The sequence below is a fragment of the Leptinotarsa decemlineata genome, unplaced genomic scaffold (assembly GCF_025532065.1).
Source record: "Leptinotarsa decemlineata unplaced genomic scaffold, Ldec_3_MD MMD2_tig00026314_RagTag_RagTag, whole genome shotgun sequence".
NCBI lineage: Eukaryota > Metazoa > Arthropoda > Insecta > Coleoptera > Chrysomelidae > Leptinotarsa > Leptinotarsa decemlineata.
The window spans coordinates 8522767-8540224 of record NW_027412684.1 but is presented as its reverse complement, the minus strand read 5'-3'; the positions used below and the strand labels follow the sequence as shown (position 1 = coordinate 8540224).

Sequence of the window (17458 nt, the reverse complement as noted above, 5' to 3'; positions counted from 1 at the left end):
AACTTACTTCACATGTATTTCTTCATTTGAAAAAAGTATTTTTTTTATCAACACGCGCGCCTGCTGCCTTATTTGTAACCCTCCTTTGCGCGCCTGCTGCCTTGGGCTTGGTAACTGATTTTCAGGCTCCTCTCCGAAATTGGAAAATATCAATGGTCATTTTTTTAAACAATATACGGCTGATTTATCCCAAAGTTTAGATAAAATAAATATAGTTTAAAAAGATTAAAAAACACGCTTTTATAGCATACGAAACTAATAAATGAAAAATAAATATAGTTTAAAAAACTAAAAAACACGCTTTTAAAGAACATCGAACTAAAAAGTTACATTTTTTTTAAATAAGCTTAAAACAATAACGAACGAAAAATACTACTACTGGACGCTTTGTGCCATATTTTTTGTGTATCGCTTTTTTCACAATAATACTAGTATTTTTCGTTCGTTATTATTTTAAGCTTATTTAAAAAAAAAGCAACTTTTCAGTTCCATGTTCTTTAAACATGTTTAAAGTTTAAAAAACATAGTTTTTCAAACTATAATAGGGGAGCCCAAGCGGGGATTTCGGGATTTACTAAAACGCGGCAGATTAATATACAAGGGGATACCTTGTACCAGGTTAAGTACCTCCACCAAATATGAGCCCTATATATAAGGCCACCTATGAGGGATAAAGGATCAGATTAGTGAAAAAAAATGATCATCAGAAATTCTCGAGCGCGTAAGATTGAGGTAGGGTGAGTTAATTACCTGCTAAAAAGTGTATATTCCAGTAATATGACAATTTGAGAGTGACGTAAAGAAAGGGGAGGGCAGCAAAGTTGTAAAAAAAAATAACGCCATTTCGGCATTCTCGAGCGTAGCTAATTTTTTTTCATTTTGAAGTAAATAATTCAAGAATAACGAAAAATATATAATCTGACGATTTCCGCAAGCCGAAATAACAAAAATTCGTCGATAAAGTTTAATGCGTGCAGCTGTGTGATACCTATATTTTCCGAGTTTCTATTCCTCTATTCTCTATTCATTTTTTCTCTATCTATTACTCTCTTACTCCGTCCCCACTCTGAATTCTGATGCCATCACAGCTAATCACAGATACTCGTTCGTGATGAAGATGGAGATGATGATTAATTAATCAATTAATTGATGGATGTAGCCGTTACTACGTGGTAGGAAATCATAATGAAGAAAAGAGAAATTGAACTTTCTATGTTTTTTACCACTTTTATTTGTAACTAACGTCACTGCAGTTTTGTCCTATAAGGACATTTTCAAACTTATATATTGTATAAGTTTGAAAATGTCCTTATATATTGTAACGTCAGTTACAAATAAAAGTGGTGAAAAACAATAAAAGTTTCATTTCTCTTTTCTTCATCAGTTAATCAATTGATTATGAAAAATTAAATTTTTTTGAGCATATTTTTAAAATTATTTTCTTATAAATACAAGTATTCTACTTGAAAAACATACACTTATTTATTTGCATGATATTTCCTGAGCTTTTCAATTAATTAAGTTCAATGAATTGAAAAAAATTTAAAAAAATATATTGTTTTTGTCAGATTAAGCGAATCTATCTAGATAATCGTCAGATTATGAGACAGCACGTCTAAAACATGTAGATGAACCATATATATCCTAATCTGACGCGCTTGAGTATTTCAAAATGGCGATTTTTTTTTGCACATTATAATAATGGTCGCGAGTTTGCGTCAGATCGAAATCGTCAGATTATTGAATGAGAGCTTTTTTTTGTTGCACTCAACACCCCCTTAGAAAATCTGACGCGCTCGATTATTTTTTTTTTATTTTCACTTTTAACCCTTACATACAACCACCTACATCATTCAAACGATCAGATTAACATACCAACATTATTAAAAATACGTAGGACATTGATGCTATCAATATCTGACGCGCTCGAGTATGTCCATGCGACAGTATTTTTTTACATATTTAAAAATCTATAGCCGCTTTCCCCACCGATGAAAAGGTATATATTATATAACATTTTTTTTTCTTATCATCCGAGCTTTGCAACCTAATGTGTCTCAATGACGCTCGAGTAAATCCCCATTTTGCATCGTGCATGCTGAAGAGCAACTCGATGTATTTCTGACATATCAGAACTCCCTCAAAATACGATTCACAATGAAACGGGAAACCCAAGGACAATCTTGGATGTAGGATGTAGAGATAAGATGTGACATGAGGGCGAATAGTGTACAGGAAAATAACACATACTACATCAAAACTACTATAACCTACCACAAGATAAAGATACTTGTGAGGGTCCATTCATTTGGGAACCTATAAGAGCCTTCCCAAGGAACCACAAATAGTAGTGTAATAATCCGGTCTTCTGAAAATTAGAGATATTCCATTATGATGGATTCTCAAAATAATAATAGTAATAAGAACAATACTAATACTATTTATTGATCTTCAGGAGCATACAATTTATTATAGACACGTCACAAGAAAATATTTGAAATCATTTCAAAAGTCAAAACGATTATACCTATTGAGAGAAGACCATTTACCGTCATTTGAATATTATTTCGGCTTGGATAGTTGAAAAAATTCATGATTGATTTTGATCTTATTAGAGTAACAAACAATTTCTATCATCCAAATGTTGATAATAACCTCCTAAACTATATCATCGAGTTTTTTTTTTGAGAAGGAGCTCCTGTCTTAAATATAGTTCTTTTTGTATTTATATAGTTTTTATTGTATTTTTACAATATAATAAACCAGAAAACGTGTACAGAATGCACTCTCCGCTCCTCTGTCTATGAAAACGATCGTGACACGTCCGCTCCCCTCGACGGGGAAAGCGTACATTTTACAAATATTTATTTCTTTTTTTTTGTATATTTTTGTCATATCATGTAGTTGCAAAAATCAGATCACTCTGTCAATATGTTTATGGAAAATAGGAAAATATGTGCAATATATTTTCAGCCCGGAGAACAAGATGAAAAGCTGCGAAAAATTCAATATGAAAAGGAAAACCTGGCACTACAAGTCCAGGTTCTCACCGACCAAATTGAAGCACAATCAGATAAAATTACCGACTTGGAAAAAATGTTACAAGAGAAAAAACAGCTTTTATCAGAGGCCGAGGACAAATTGCAACGGGTAAGTGAATATGTGAAGAAAAAAATAGTTAATAGAGAAAATATACATCTTTTACTCACATATACTCACAAACACATCAGTTTTTCAATGGCGGAGACTGGAGACCATTTATCCCTATTTGTTTTTTTTCTAGCTGATAACTTCCATTTGAATCTATAAAACCTTATCAACTCCCTATAGGAACTTTCGAACTTTTGACAATTAACAACATACATCTTGTTGAAGCTACATATCTGTCAACCCACTATAATAGCCTATAATAATTGGGAATTACTTACAAAGTATAGAAACCTATCTCTCTGCATCAGTCTTGGTCAGTTAGTCAGTCAAATCCAATAGATATTTAAACGTCATTTCAATTATAAACATCATGTCAAAAAATCAAATGGGAATAATAATTGAGTGACACCTTATTTGAAATGTCTTTCAATTCTGTATCCAACCCTTCAACATTTTGACATTACAGCGATAAGTAACCCCTGTGTTTAATTTTGAACTAGAAAATTAAACTAAACAAAAAAATATTGTATCTGGTTGCTTGTGTGCTCAAGTTACATAAAATGGGATAAACGAGCTTCTGTATCCTCTGTTACATCCTTGACAACCAGGAGATTCCGGTTGCTTATTTCTTGATATTGAAGGAGCATTTGACAATGCACTACCTAAATCTCTAGGATTGTTTCTGGCTAGGGAAGGTATAGAATCGACCATAACAAAAACTGGCTGGATATATGCCTTGCTGGTAAACAGAACTGCAACTAAGACACTTCAAGGAGAGGCCATTAGGTTCAGGGTCACCAGAGGCTGCCCTCAAGGTGGAGTACTATCTCCCCTTCTATAGTCGCTCCTAATGGATAGTCTGCTTGATGTCCTTGACAGAGAAGAAAAGTTGAAGTAGGAGAAAATTAGACGATCTAACGCCACGATCTAACGAACGGAGGTGAAATATCTTGGCATTGTTTTTGATAAAAGACTCACCTGGAACGCTCACTTGGGGTTTAGGTCCCAAACATTGATCATTGTCAGACCAATGATCACTTATGGTGCAATTGCTTGGTGGCCGAAGGCTTTACAGAAAACGGTCCAAGCAAAGCTCATTGGTTTACAGAGACAGGCTTTTCTGGCTATTAGTAGTGTCATCAATACCACACCGTCAGCGGCCATGGAGATCCTTCTAGATCTACCTCCTCTCCATATTTTTCTGAAGAAAGAGGCTAGATGGACTGCATACAGACTTGTGCACATTGCCAATTGCACAAATCAATTCAATGCAGAGTGCAACAGACTGTTGGTTGACACTGGGAGTCACAGCATTCTAGAAATGACCTCCGACTTCATCCCTCCAACTGTCAACTACGAACTGCCTTATATAAAGTACTGTTCCCGAATAGAGAGGAGTGGATCCTCCGGGAGAAGGAAATATTAAGAGCAGATCGTTGTTGGTTCACAGATGGATCAAAAACACCTTCCGGTTCTGGTGCAGATGTTTTTAGTGGCAGACTCAGGACAGAGATATCTACCTGCCTAGGAACTTATACGACTGTATTTCAAGCGGAAATGTACGCTTTTGAATTGTGTGCGGAGAGATTGAATAAATCCAATCTCTCCGCACACAACTCTCCTCGACTCTCTTCGATAAGAAGACTTAAAAGATTATCTCTTGTCTGGATTCCTGGCCATACTGGCCTGGAAGGCAATGAAGCTACTGACTTCCTTGCAAAGGAGGGTGCTGCAAGCAGCTTCATCAGACCAGAACCTGTCATTGGCATCGCTTTAGGCTTTGCCAAACAAACATTGAACACCTGGATGGCAAGAAGATATATGGACTTCTGGCAGAATCTTCCAGGATTAGCTCACTCCAAGGCGTTTATTCACCCTTCGAAGCTTGATACCATACAGTTGTTGGACTACAGTAGGGATGAACTAAGATGTCTAACAGGCCTTCTTACAGGTCACTGTCATTTGAATCATCATATGCAGAGACTTGGACTGTCGTAAGACAGTGTGTGTCGCCTCTGTTTGGAAAATGATGAAACAGCAGAGCATATACTTTGTGCCTGCCCCGCTGGGGACCGAATCAGGTTTTTAGGGTTCGGCAGAGCTATACTCTTACCATCTGTCCTGAAAGACCACTCACTATTCAAACTAATCGGCTTCATTAAGAAGCTGGGTTTATTTGGTCGAGTGTGAATAGGTGTGCGCCACAATAAACCCTTGCGAGTTGCGGTGGAGGGTCGAATAGCCTCACTCACTTTAGACCTAACCGAACCTTACCTACATCCTGAAGAAATCAATTGTTAGTAGCCTACTACATCTGGTTTTTTTTCCATAAAATATCTAAGTATAATAGTTGGCTGTGTCTTGTAGACATTTCATTTCAACCATCTCGGAACGAAAAATTCCAGTGAGGACCATTCTGTAGAACCTTCTTGTCACCTAATGCCAAGAAAACTTTTTGCCATTTCCTAGCAGTTTCTCGGTTATTAACAATGATAATGGAAGAATATTTTCGGTCGGTGGCCAGGCGGTTCGACGTGGGTGCTTTATTCACTCACTCGAATTGACTGCCGGGTTGGTCAGTGGTTCAAGCCCCAGTTTGAACGATCGATTTTCACTTGATATCGTTCAACTCGTGTTAGGAAGCACACGTTTAAAGGTAAGACCTCGTTAATTCTTGGCTCGCACAAGTTTCGACTTCTGAGGGTTGTCGTTCGTAAGGGTGCCACAGCTGGTTAACGGAAAAGCAGATTTTTTTTTAACAGATTTGGCTTTCTTAGATTTTATTTAGTACTTGAATGTGTCCGAATTTGCTGAAAAAAATCAGAGAATGCCTTACATTTTTCTGGCCCATACGAAATTTTAACTTCTTCTGTTTTTTCCTCAACGTTTTGCTAAGGAACTGTCACTTTACGAGATTAGGTGAACTAACCAATAATAAACAACCAATAAATCTGAATAAACAAATATTCTCTCAGGAAATTTCACGAAAATCTGAAAGTTGCTTTCATTTTTCATCTCTCAATATCTCTATTGAAATATAATGAACGGAAATTTTCCTCAGAAAGGAAGACAAAATAAGTTTATTTTCAAATTTTTTAACCTTCATAGTATTTTACTGTGGCAGTTTTTATAGAAAGGTTTCCAAGATTATACTTCTTTCAAAAGTTGTAATTGTTTTTGACAAAAAATTTGATTGCTCTATCCTTCCAGGAAGTTCTGTCCAGATCATCACTAGAAACGCAAAAACTGGAACTCATGTCTATAATGAGCGAACTGAAATTACAACACGCAGCTTTAGAGAGGGAGAATTTAGAATTAAGGAATAGTCAGTACAACAATAATTCTGAGATAAAGAAACCACCTGTTATGCCCAGGATGGCTTCACAACCAACGCTTACTTCCACCCCGGTGCAGCTTGCTGGCAATCAGGTAAGAAAAAAATGTCAACAGAAATTTCAGAATATTATTGGAGTTTTATCCCAACACCAAACCGTTATTTAGGATAAAACTCCAGTAATATTCATTACTACTACCAAAGGTTCCAAACCGTGCATCACAAGAAATTTCAGAGATTTATTTTGATATCTAAACTAAATCATTGTCAGCTAGCCTGACAAAACGAAGTTAGCTATTGAGCTTTTTAAAGAAAATAATCGTTTTCGTCGCTCAAGTTGGAATTGTCTGAATTGAAATTAATTAAGCGGGTTCAACAACTGGTCGTAATTGAAATTATTGTAGTGGGCGTGTTACGTAAACATACAGACTATGAGGAATAATTCGGGTTGTTTTATATAAATTTATTCAGTTATTAATAGTGAAAATGTTGAATCACGAAATATTTTTGGATGAATTTGAACACTACGCAGATACGGAGTTAAATATAAACTTATTTGTTCAATGGTAATCGGCGTTTCAGATTTTGAACATGCCTGTGGGTCCACCTATTGCAAAAATGTGCGTCCCGCAAATAACTGCTATAAATGTCATAACTCTGACCCTTTCTTTATTTTCACATCACCACTAGGAGTTGTCAAATTTCTCGAGTATGAGGAATGTTCCTCCTGACGAAAATCAAGTAGTTTTCATAAAAGAGCTCTAAAACAACGCATTTCAAACTTATCATATCAACCTTTTTCTTTAAAAAATTATTTAAATACTTAAAAAAGAGGAATGAAATAATACATTCAACATTTAAAGGGATTCGTTTCTATTTCACCATTTGGCAACATCGGTTATAGCTAATGAAGGACAATGAATCTGTTACCTGTATGAGACAAACAAAGATGATATATTTCAGAGGCGTGCTATTCTGTTTACTTATGTTCCGAGTTCGGAGATATTCTATGACATATGACATTTCGTGCACCTAACCTATCTTCCTCTATATAAATAAATAACAAAACAACTGTTGTTTATGTGGCTTGTGGAGGTGGTATTGAACTATAATTTATATTTTGCCTTAATTGTTGATTTATAAAGATAATTTTCCTTTTTTAAAGTAGAATATCTAGGTACATATAAATTATTTCAACTTGATATAGGCGATGTTGCCAATATGTGAATTAAAAACAAATCCCTTTAAAAATTAAAACCCAACATTTGAAACATCAATTTGAATACTTTTCGAAGTGAATTTGAAAAACTCATGAATTAAACTCAACATTATTTTGTTCAAACTTGCATTTGCTGTAATAACCCAAATTGAGGAACATTGCCCATCCAGTTGTAGATATCAGATTGTTTCAAAAGTTTTGTCCATTGTCATATGTTTTTGTAGCTCCATATCTCAATGAATATTCATCCTACTCAGTCTGGAATCACAAGATCCTTTTTTTGGAACTTCTGTGCAAGGCCACCGAAAATTATGATCCAGGGCTCATTCGACTCGGAATGATCTCTAGCAACTTGTTTTAAAATTTCAAGAGGGTCTCGAAAAAATTGTAAAAGATATAAACAATTGGGTTTTTTTGCAAATATCTCGGAAAATATTAAAGATATCCGAAATTTGAATAAAGATCCTTGAAGAGGAGGAAATTTCCTAATAAAAGTCCCACCTCCCGGAACTCTATCACTAATATTTATAATTTTAATCAAGAGGCGAAAATAGCGCTAAAAGCGGGCGATGCGGACCTTTGAAAAATAAAATCAAAATTTATAAATTTTTCCAACGGGAATCTTTTTTAAAGGCTTTCAAGAAAAGCTCCAAGAAGTGAAAAAATTTGAGATTTTTAGTTTAACAATTATCAGGGTTTTTATGTAAATTTAAAACTTGTAAAAATTAGTTAATAACTAAAGAGTATATCTAATACAATAATCACTGGAGAAAATTTTTCGATGGATTTTCGTTTATTCAAGTGTCTAGAAGGTATGTGATTTTTTTTTCTTAATAATGATATTTAATGAGTTAAAATAATTTTATTTTTCAAAGGTCCATATCGGTCAGAGTCTGCGTGACGCTCATCGCCCGCTTTTAGCGCTATTTTCGCCTCTAAATTAAAATTATAAATATTGGTGATAGAGTTCCGGGAGATGGGACTTGTTTTTGGGAAACTTCCTCCTCTTTAAGGATATTTTTTCAAATTCCGGATATTTTTAACATTTTTCGAGATATTTGCAAAAACCAAACCCCCGTTTTTTACTGAATTGTTTATAACTTTTGTAATTTTTTCGAGCCCCTCTTGAAATCTATCAAAAAGTTGCTAGAGGCCATTCCAAATCGAATGACCCCTAAATCATAATTTTCTGTGGCCTTAGACAGAAGTTCCAAAAAAAAGATATTGTGACCCAGACTGTATGGAGGTATAATATACTGATCGACATATTGATGGTATTCATTTTTTCCAACTTTCAATTTTTTGCCTCTTCTCAGCTCATTTCTACAATATGTTGTTGAGCGATTTTCGGCCGTTTTTTCTCTAGAAATTCAAATTGAACCAAGGCACTGCCAAAACAGCCCGAAAAATAACCAGGAGTTTGCTAATGTTGGTGTTGATTTGGTTTGCAAAATTTCGTTCCGGAGATTTAAGCCTCCCGAAGCGGTCGACCTACAGTATGAGGTTTCGGCAACCCTAGTGTTGACTGATCTATTACAAACGGTGCGTGGAATGGCGAAAGAACTGATCGTCAGCTCCCATGCGGTTTTTGATGGTTCAAAACGTATTGGGAAGGTCAAAAAGGTTGAAAATTGGGTGCCACACGATTCGAACGATCTGCAGAAATTGTCACGTTTCGAGGTAAGTGCTTCTTTGCTTTTGCGCAATAACCATGATTACTGTATGGTGGTCAGCAGCTAGTGTGATTCACTATAACTTTATGTAACCGGACCTAAACATATCGGTAGAGACTTACTGTGAGGAAATCGACGAAATGTACCGAAAATTGCGTCAGCAGCACCGGCACTGGTCAACAGAAGAGGTCCGATCCCGCTCCACGACAATTAAGCAAATCGAGCGTCGAAATTCTTCACCCACCATACTCGCCAGACCTCCCGCCAACCGACAACCATCTTTTCACCGATAGAACCTTCGCCAATCAGGACCAGGCAAAAACGGCCTTCGTCGACTTCATTGAATTCCGAGTACCTAATTTTTATGCTGACGGAATTAATTGACTTATGTTACGTTGGAAAAAGTGCACTGGTTCAAATGGCGCTCATTTCGACCAAATTTAATTAGTATTCACTGAACTATTGCAGTTTAAAGTAGACTCATAAAAAGTGACAAAAATTTTGAAACAAACTTATACGATTATTCTCAGTAATGAATTCGTTTGTATAATTGTTTTCTTCATTTTTCATTTGTACCTAAATTCGTTTTCAAAAAGACGTATATTTTTTATTTGGAAAATTATAGCCAGTAGTAATTGAATTCCAAATGCACATCTCACAATAATGATTTTGTTCAATATCAAATTTTCTATTAATACAAATAATATCAGTTTACTGAGCAATGTGTGAAAGATCAGCTCAATATTCTCTAACTATGATTTTAATTCGGTTGGAAACCTTGAAATTCTTAGCAATCATAAGCATACATATCAGCTTGGTGATATTATTAAACATTTTAAATGTGTTTATTTTTATAGCAACCAAATGTAAGAATGTCTCCAGCTCCTAGTCCAGTCTCAGTAGCGGGTAATAGCCCGAGAAGAATAGAAACGGCATCACCTGTTCCTCAAGAAAATCAGCAACCAAAGGTATAATTATTTTTCATTTAGAAAAGAGTCCATAATGTATATACAATGTTTGTATAAATAAATAAATATTCGTAAAGCAGAAATCATAAAAAAAGTTCTATATCAACTGATATTTAGCCAAAAACCTAGAAAAGGAAAATAAGTAGTGTGACACGTGTCACACTACTCCAAAAAATACTCCACCTGTACAGTTGGAGTTTTTTTGGAGTATTTGTTTTCATTAATCATCAGTTTCATCATAGGCAATAATATCTTGTGTGAACTGACTTATAATTCACAATAACAAGTGCAGAAGGAAATATGAAGAGTGAAACATATGATTTATTCAAACAAAATTGAACTAATACCAGTTGCTTTGTTACAAAAAGCATAATAACCTTAAACAAACGTTGAATGATATATTAATGCCTAAATCGTACACTCAACAAATTGATAAATGTATTTTTGCCAGATTGTAAAAATAACGTCGATACGGCTGAAAAAAATCCGTCCTCAACATGAGCATAACAGGACTCGTAAATAAAAGCTAGTGAATTTTGTTGATGTGAGTGTTTTTATGAAAATGGACAAAGTTGAGTGTCGATCTGTCATTAAATATTGGTTTTTGAAAGGCAATACGCCTACGCAAATCAAAAATGAGTTGGATTCTGTGTATGGGGACTCTGCACCATACCACCACAGTGAAATTTTGGGTAGCTGAATTTAAACGTGTCCGTAAGACATTGAGAGACGATGAACGTTCGTGGCTTCCAAAAACTGCAACTATCGACGAAAAAATCGCTCAAATTCATCAAATGGTGCAAGAGGACCTCCAAATTGACATGGGAAAGATAACAGAGGTTATGAACATGTTAAAAGAACGTGTTTGTCACTTATTAAATCAACATTTAGACATGTAAAAGTTGTCCGTGGGTTGGATGCCGCGTTTGCTCACGTTAGACCGAAAACGTGTTCGAACGAACATTTCCAATGTTCTATTGGCGCAGTTTAGGCGCAATAAATTCAAGTTTTGGCGCCCGAATCAAAAATACAGTTGAAACAGTGGACTGCAAGAAGAAAACGGGCTCCAGAAAAAACTGAAACTGTTTTTTGTCTGGAAAAGTAATGGCGACTGTTTTTTGGAATAGTCATGGAGTTACAGGAGCATTCTACGTATCATTACTTGACAAGCTGAAGGCAGAACTTGCGAAAAAACGGCCACATTAGTAGAAAAAGAAAATCCTGTTTCACCAAGACAACGCACCGTCTCACACTTCAGCGGTTGCCGTAGCGAAAATCTATGGTTTGAACTGCTAGAGTATCCGCCTTACTCACCAGATCTTGCCCCACGCGACTTCTTTTTGTTCTCTCATCTTAAAGTTGCGCTCGGAGGACAGAGATCTTCGTCAAATGAAGAGGCAATCACCTTCGTGAACAATTATATTGCAGAGAAAAATGCCGAGTACTATTCTCAAGGCATCATCTTCAAATACTATAACGATATCTTTCTGAATAGACTTTCCATTGTGAGACCTAATATTTATTGGAGGAGAGCTAGGAATAAATCCGTTTGTCCCTTTGTGATTCTCTTTACTTTTCTTCAGTCACATCTTAACCAGTTTGTCCAATACTATCACCATTTGAATCAAAGGGAATATGCTTTGGATTAGAATCTTAAAGTTATTTGTACTAGATCAAGTAAAATGCACATGTATAGTTTTTTTTATACATATTTCCAAATAATTACACGGACAATTCACACATACATACACATTACATATCTATACAGTTTTCATTTGTTTTTAGAAACTTCGACAGTAATATTTTGTTTTTATTTTTGTAGACACCGCCTGCGAACTTCAAACGTCAGATCGATATACAGTACGGAAGCCTTCCCAGGCAGCAGTTCCTAGCCAATGGAACCAACAACGTGGTGGACAGCAACGCGAATCCTGCCAATGGAAGCAAAAAGGGGGTAGCCTTTGGTAGGGGACTTTATTCACTGGTGGGGGGCAGACACAGGGGATTCTCGGTCCCGAATTTAGGTGATAGCTCTTGTCCATAAGCATGCCGTGAACCATCAGGATACTAACATCTATGGTCTACTAGGCTTTGCTTCCCGTCTGCATCGTTAATCATCGTTTAACCCTGCTTAGAAATTGTTTTATTTTTAGTTTTTTGACGCCGCTGTTTCATGGATTAGATGGAATATAAAAAAATAAGAGATATCCTTGGTTTTCGTTCGAATTTAAAAGTGTAACACCCTTTGATTGTTCAAACTCTTTCATAATTCTTTACCAATGGCATAATTCTTTACCAATGGCAATTCTTTACCAACTGTGAACCAGTTTTATTCATTCTGTCAAAAATAATTCAGAAAATTACAGTGAGATCAAATTCATTATTTACTTTCAGATGAAATTAAAATGTATTAAATTATCCTACGATTAAAATATTTGAAAAAATGTATAATTAGCAGAATTTCATAATGAATATGTTTGCTTCATTTCCATTACTCATGTATATGTTGGCATAGAGGGTGTCCTAACCACACTACAAAAAGTGATCAACATTTTCATTGGGAACTTCAATGCATAGCTGAGCTGTTCTTATCCAAGTCAATTCTTGGAATGTATGAATATTCCGAACAGAAACTAGATTTCTCATATGTTTCTATAAGTGAAAATCTAGTTATTTCGAATCTGGAGACCGTAGACACTAAAGAGTAGACCTCCTTTGTCCAATTCATTGTTGAGAGAACTGTGAATCGTGTATTACTCACTGAAAATATGACGGTTGATTGTCCTATAAAAACTGTATATGTTAGTGAACTTCCAAAGTTACCTTATCTCAGGGTTCTTGAAGATGATCTCGCAAAAATGAGAGGTAATCTACTGATTTTGTCAACTGTCATCTGCGCATAGATCGTCATGACAAACAATCACTAACATTCAGTAATTTTCTACTAAGCTGAATAAGTTGGAGTGTACTAGCTAGACGTCAGCCGTTGCCATCTATAAAACGTTTTATATGAAAACGCTACTTTCTAAAGCGAAACACGTGTTGGAGTTTTGTAAATTGTCACAGTAAAGTATTACTTGAATAGCAATGAATTAATCGTTAATATTTTGTATCATCCAGTCTTGCAATTCGAACAGAATCTTGGGATATCTTTTAAGACTTTTAATGTTTAATATAGTTTTTTTTTGACGCATCCGAAACAAAAACTAGTCCAATCATCAGTTTTTACAGAATATCTCATCAATTCGAAAATAGCTTGGCACGTTTGTTTCAATTGTTGTATGTTATCAGAAGTGTAGTTCTCATCAAAACTGTATTTCATTGTAATCTTTAGATTTTCATACCAAAAATAAAAATCACAAGTAGGGTTAAAATGTAGATATTAACTATTGAAATATTCAAAAGTATGACTCGAGCTATCTACTATAATCCTCATTTAAACAAAGTGTGAGCGTTGTTCAACAGATTGATTTGTAAAAGAAATGTTATGTTATTTATATATTTTCTCTTCCAGTCTTTACAATCTAAACACTCTCACGCTTTGGAGAGATCACTAATTTTGTATTATGTTTAGCTATACATCCACATTTCACATCTTCCCAGCAGGTTAGATCAGACTATATTGATAGAGACGAAGTATGCATTACTAATGCAGCGGTTCAATGTAGCAATTGAAATTCCAAAACAGGAACACGTTTCGGTTTGGCCTAACTGTGGAAATCCACTCTTAGTATTTATCACACACAACTAATTACATTCACTGGTATCTTCTCAATATTGGTATATCTTCTCAATGTTGAACATTTAGGTTGTTTCAGAAGTTTTGTCTTAAAAGTCATCTGTTTTTGAAGCTCTATATCTCAATGACTATTTAATGTACTGATTGATAGAGAAGTTTGTACTGTATACATTCATGCTGTTCATTTTTTTTTCAATGTTTTGCCTCTTTTCAACTCATTACTATAATGGTGTCCTTAAGCGATTTTAGGTCAATTCAACCAGGATTTGGCAATGATAGTGTTAATGAATGCACTGTTTGACGTTGGTTTGTGAAATTTCCCTTCAGAGATTTTAGCCTCGGAGATGAGCCTCGACTTAGTCGACCTACAGTAATCCAGAACGAGGATTTGAGGACCCTGGTAGAGACTGACCCATCACAAACGGTGCTTGGAATGAAGGAAGAACTGGGCGTCAGTTCCAATGCGATTTTTGATGGTTTAAAACGTATATTGGAAAGGTCAGAAAGATCGAGGTTCGAGGTTTGTTCTTCTTTGCTTTTGCGCAACTAAAACGACAGTCACGGGAACAGTCACGTTTCATGAAAAGTAGATCCTCTACAACTTCAGGAGACTTTCGGGACAGTGATTGGACAATAATGAGCCATTCAGGCACTTCTCAAACTCTCCAAAAAAAAACCATGGTCACTGGTCACCGGGCCAAACCTTTACAGCAGAGTCCTTTTGTGAGAAAATCGACGAAATGTACTGAAAATTGCGTTAGCAGCAGCCGGCACTGGTCAACAGAAGAAGTCCGGTCCTGCTCCACGATAACGCCTGTCCCCACGTTTCACAAGTCGCCGTCCTAAAATTGAACAAATTGAGCGTGTGTGGAAGTTTTGCCTCATTTACTATAATCCCCAGACTTCTTGCCAACCAACTACCATCTGTTCAAGCATTCCGATAATTTTCTCATCGGTTGAACCTTCGCCAATCAGGAGCTGGCAAAAACGGACTTCGTCGATTTCATCGAATCCCGAGTACACAATTGTGATGCTGACGGAATTAATCGACGCGTGTTAAGTTAGCAAAGGTGCACTGCTTGAAATGGCACTTATTTTGATTAATTTGAATGAGTATTCACTGAGATCTTACAGTTAAAAGATGATTCATGAAAACGGACAAAACTTTTAAAACAACCTAATGTGTTTGTATGTTCTTTGAGAAAAATGTCATAGTTTTCAATAACCTTCGCCTATATAGTGTTATATAGTTACCACATAACGTATTTTCCAACTGTTACCATGCTAACCCTTTTTTTCATTGACTGTCATCAAGTCGAACATGTTGCTTATTTAATGAAAATTACTTTCAAGTCAAAATAACGCGTTTATTATTATTACATATTTGAATGTGTTTGTATTCCAAACGAAAATTTAACCTCACTAATGAAAACTAATTACTAACGACCGCTGTTGATACTTTGTAATATCTTCTTTGTCTATACAATGTATATATTTTTCATGAGAATATGGCAAACAATGTATATGATACATGGTGATGATGATACCTATATTTATATAAAATTCTCGTGTCACAGTGTTGGTTGCCATGCTCCTCGGAAACGGCTTGACCGATTTTTATGACATTTTTTATGTATATTCGGTAGATCTGAGAATAGATTTCAGTCTATTCTTCATACCCCTTAGTGCCAAGGGTGCTCCACCCCAAAATTTTTTTTTGGACAAAATTTCAGTGTTTTTATTTTGTTATGATGTGACTTATAAAAATATATATAACACCTCCGTTTTTACCCTTCTATCTATTTTTTAATGGCCATTTTAGTAATTTAGTCATCTTACATTAGTTATTCTCGCCAGACGTCTAACGGTGTCACTTCCTACTCAGCACAAACTAGGGATGAGAACGAATCCGGTCTCTCTCACACAACAAACCTTCTCTCACGGCCTACACAGTTTTCGGCCACTATTATTGTTTATCCATCGAGCATAGATACAGTTTGTGATGCTACCGAAGCTGTAAATTATCCAAAAGAGTTTTTGAACTCATTGAAAAATTGCTACCACATAATTTACAACTGAAGGTTGGTACGCTCCGTAACTTAAATCTACAACGGCTGTGCAACGGCACGCTATTTGTGCCAATTCATTTTAAACGTGTGCAATTTCCAATTAGATTGGCATTTGGAATGACTATTAATAAGTCCCAAGCAAGGCCAAACAATGTCCGTTTGTAACTTGGATTTCAGCACACCATGTTTTTCACACAGACAGTTATTCGTGGCATGTTCTCGAGTGGGCAAACCATCCAGTTTGTTTGTGTTAGCTAAAAATGGACTAACGAAAAATATTGTACACACTTTAGCATTGAGGGATTAATATTATTTGTGAGTGTTATCGTTCCGATATAAATAATTTATGTGGCAAAACAACTTTTGCCAGGTCAGCTGGTTTCATGATTCAGATGGCAAATGCGTAACTATGTCCTTCCTAGTTGCGTAATGGCTTTCATTCAATACCTCCTTTCCAATTTTTAAAAAAATATAATGATTGATTTTATCATTTTAATAGCTGAAACTGAAAAAGTTGTGATAGAAGATGGTACGAGTGAATCTCCAGGTTCCCCTGCTCTCTCATTCAATAAAAGTAAAGGAATCAAAAAAATATTCGGTAAAATCAAGAGATCGGGTTCTGGAAATTTAGAAGACATACCAGGATTGAGCGAATTTCAAAGAGGCGGCGTCAGAGCTACTGCGGCAGCCAGATTAGGATGGAGTGAACCGCAAATCAGCGTCAAGTAAGTCTTTCAAATTGATTATACTCGGAAATCTATTGTTAAAAATTAGAAATAAATTACAAAATACTATGCAGTACCTGAAATAGTGTCATTTACTTGTTCTATAGGGATGTAGTATGACTTGCATGTTCACAAGCGATAATATTACTATCAATTTTTTTTGTAACAAGATTTTACTGCTAGTAGCTAGTCTTGAGTAATAATTCCGGTACAGATTTTATAGTTTCTAGAGATGTATTTTCACCAAACGGACAATACCACAACAAAACAGCAATGAGGAATGTTCCTCAATTTGAGTTATTACAGCAAATGCAAGTTTGAACAAAATAAAATTGAGTTTAATTCATGATTTTTTCAAATTCACTTCGAAAAGTATTCAAATTGATGTTTCAAATGTTGGGTTTTAATTTTTAAAGGGATTTGTTTCTAATTCACATATTGGCAACAGCGCCTATATCAAGTTGAAATAATTTATACGTACCTAGATATTCTACTTTAAAAAAGGAAAATTATCTTTATGAATCAACAATTAAGGCAAAATATAAATTATAGTTCAATATCACCTCCACAAGCCGCATAAA

The 17458-nt window shown here is 35.4% G+C and overlaps 1 protein-coding gene across 4 annotated transcripts in view; it reads left to right on the top strand.

Moving 5' to 3' along the window:
• The window catches only part of Liprin-beta (liprin-beta 1), a 147190-nt gene that overhangs the window by 117098 nt on the left and 12634 nt on the right, over positions 1-17458 (top strand). For 3 of the 4 annotated variants that reach the window (XM_074181558.1, XM_074181555.1, XM_074181557.1), the window contains 5 exons: positions 2974-3150; positions 6361-6579; positions 10234-10344; positions 12167-12368; positions 16652-16877. In XM_074181558.1, the coding sequence (XP_074037659.1) occupies positions 2974-3150; positions 6361-6579; positions 10234-10344; positions 12167-12368; positions 16652-16877 (935 nt within the window). The remainder of the gene's footprint in view (positions 1-2973; positions 3151-6360; positions 6580-10233; positions 10345-12166; positions 12369-16651; positions 16878-17458) is intronic. The other variant, XM_074181556.1, reaches the window with a different exon arrangement.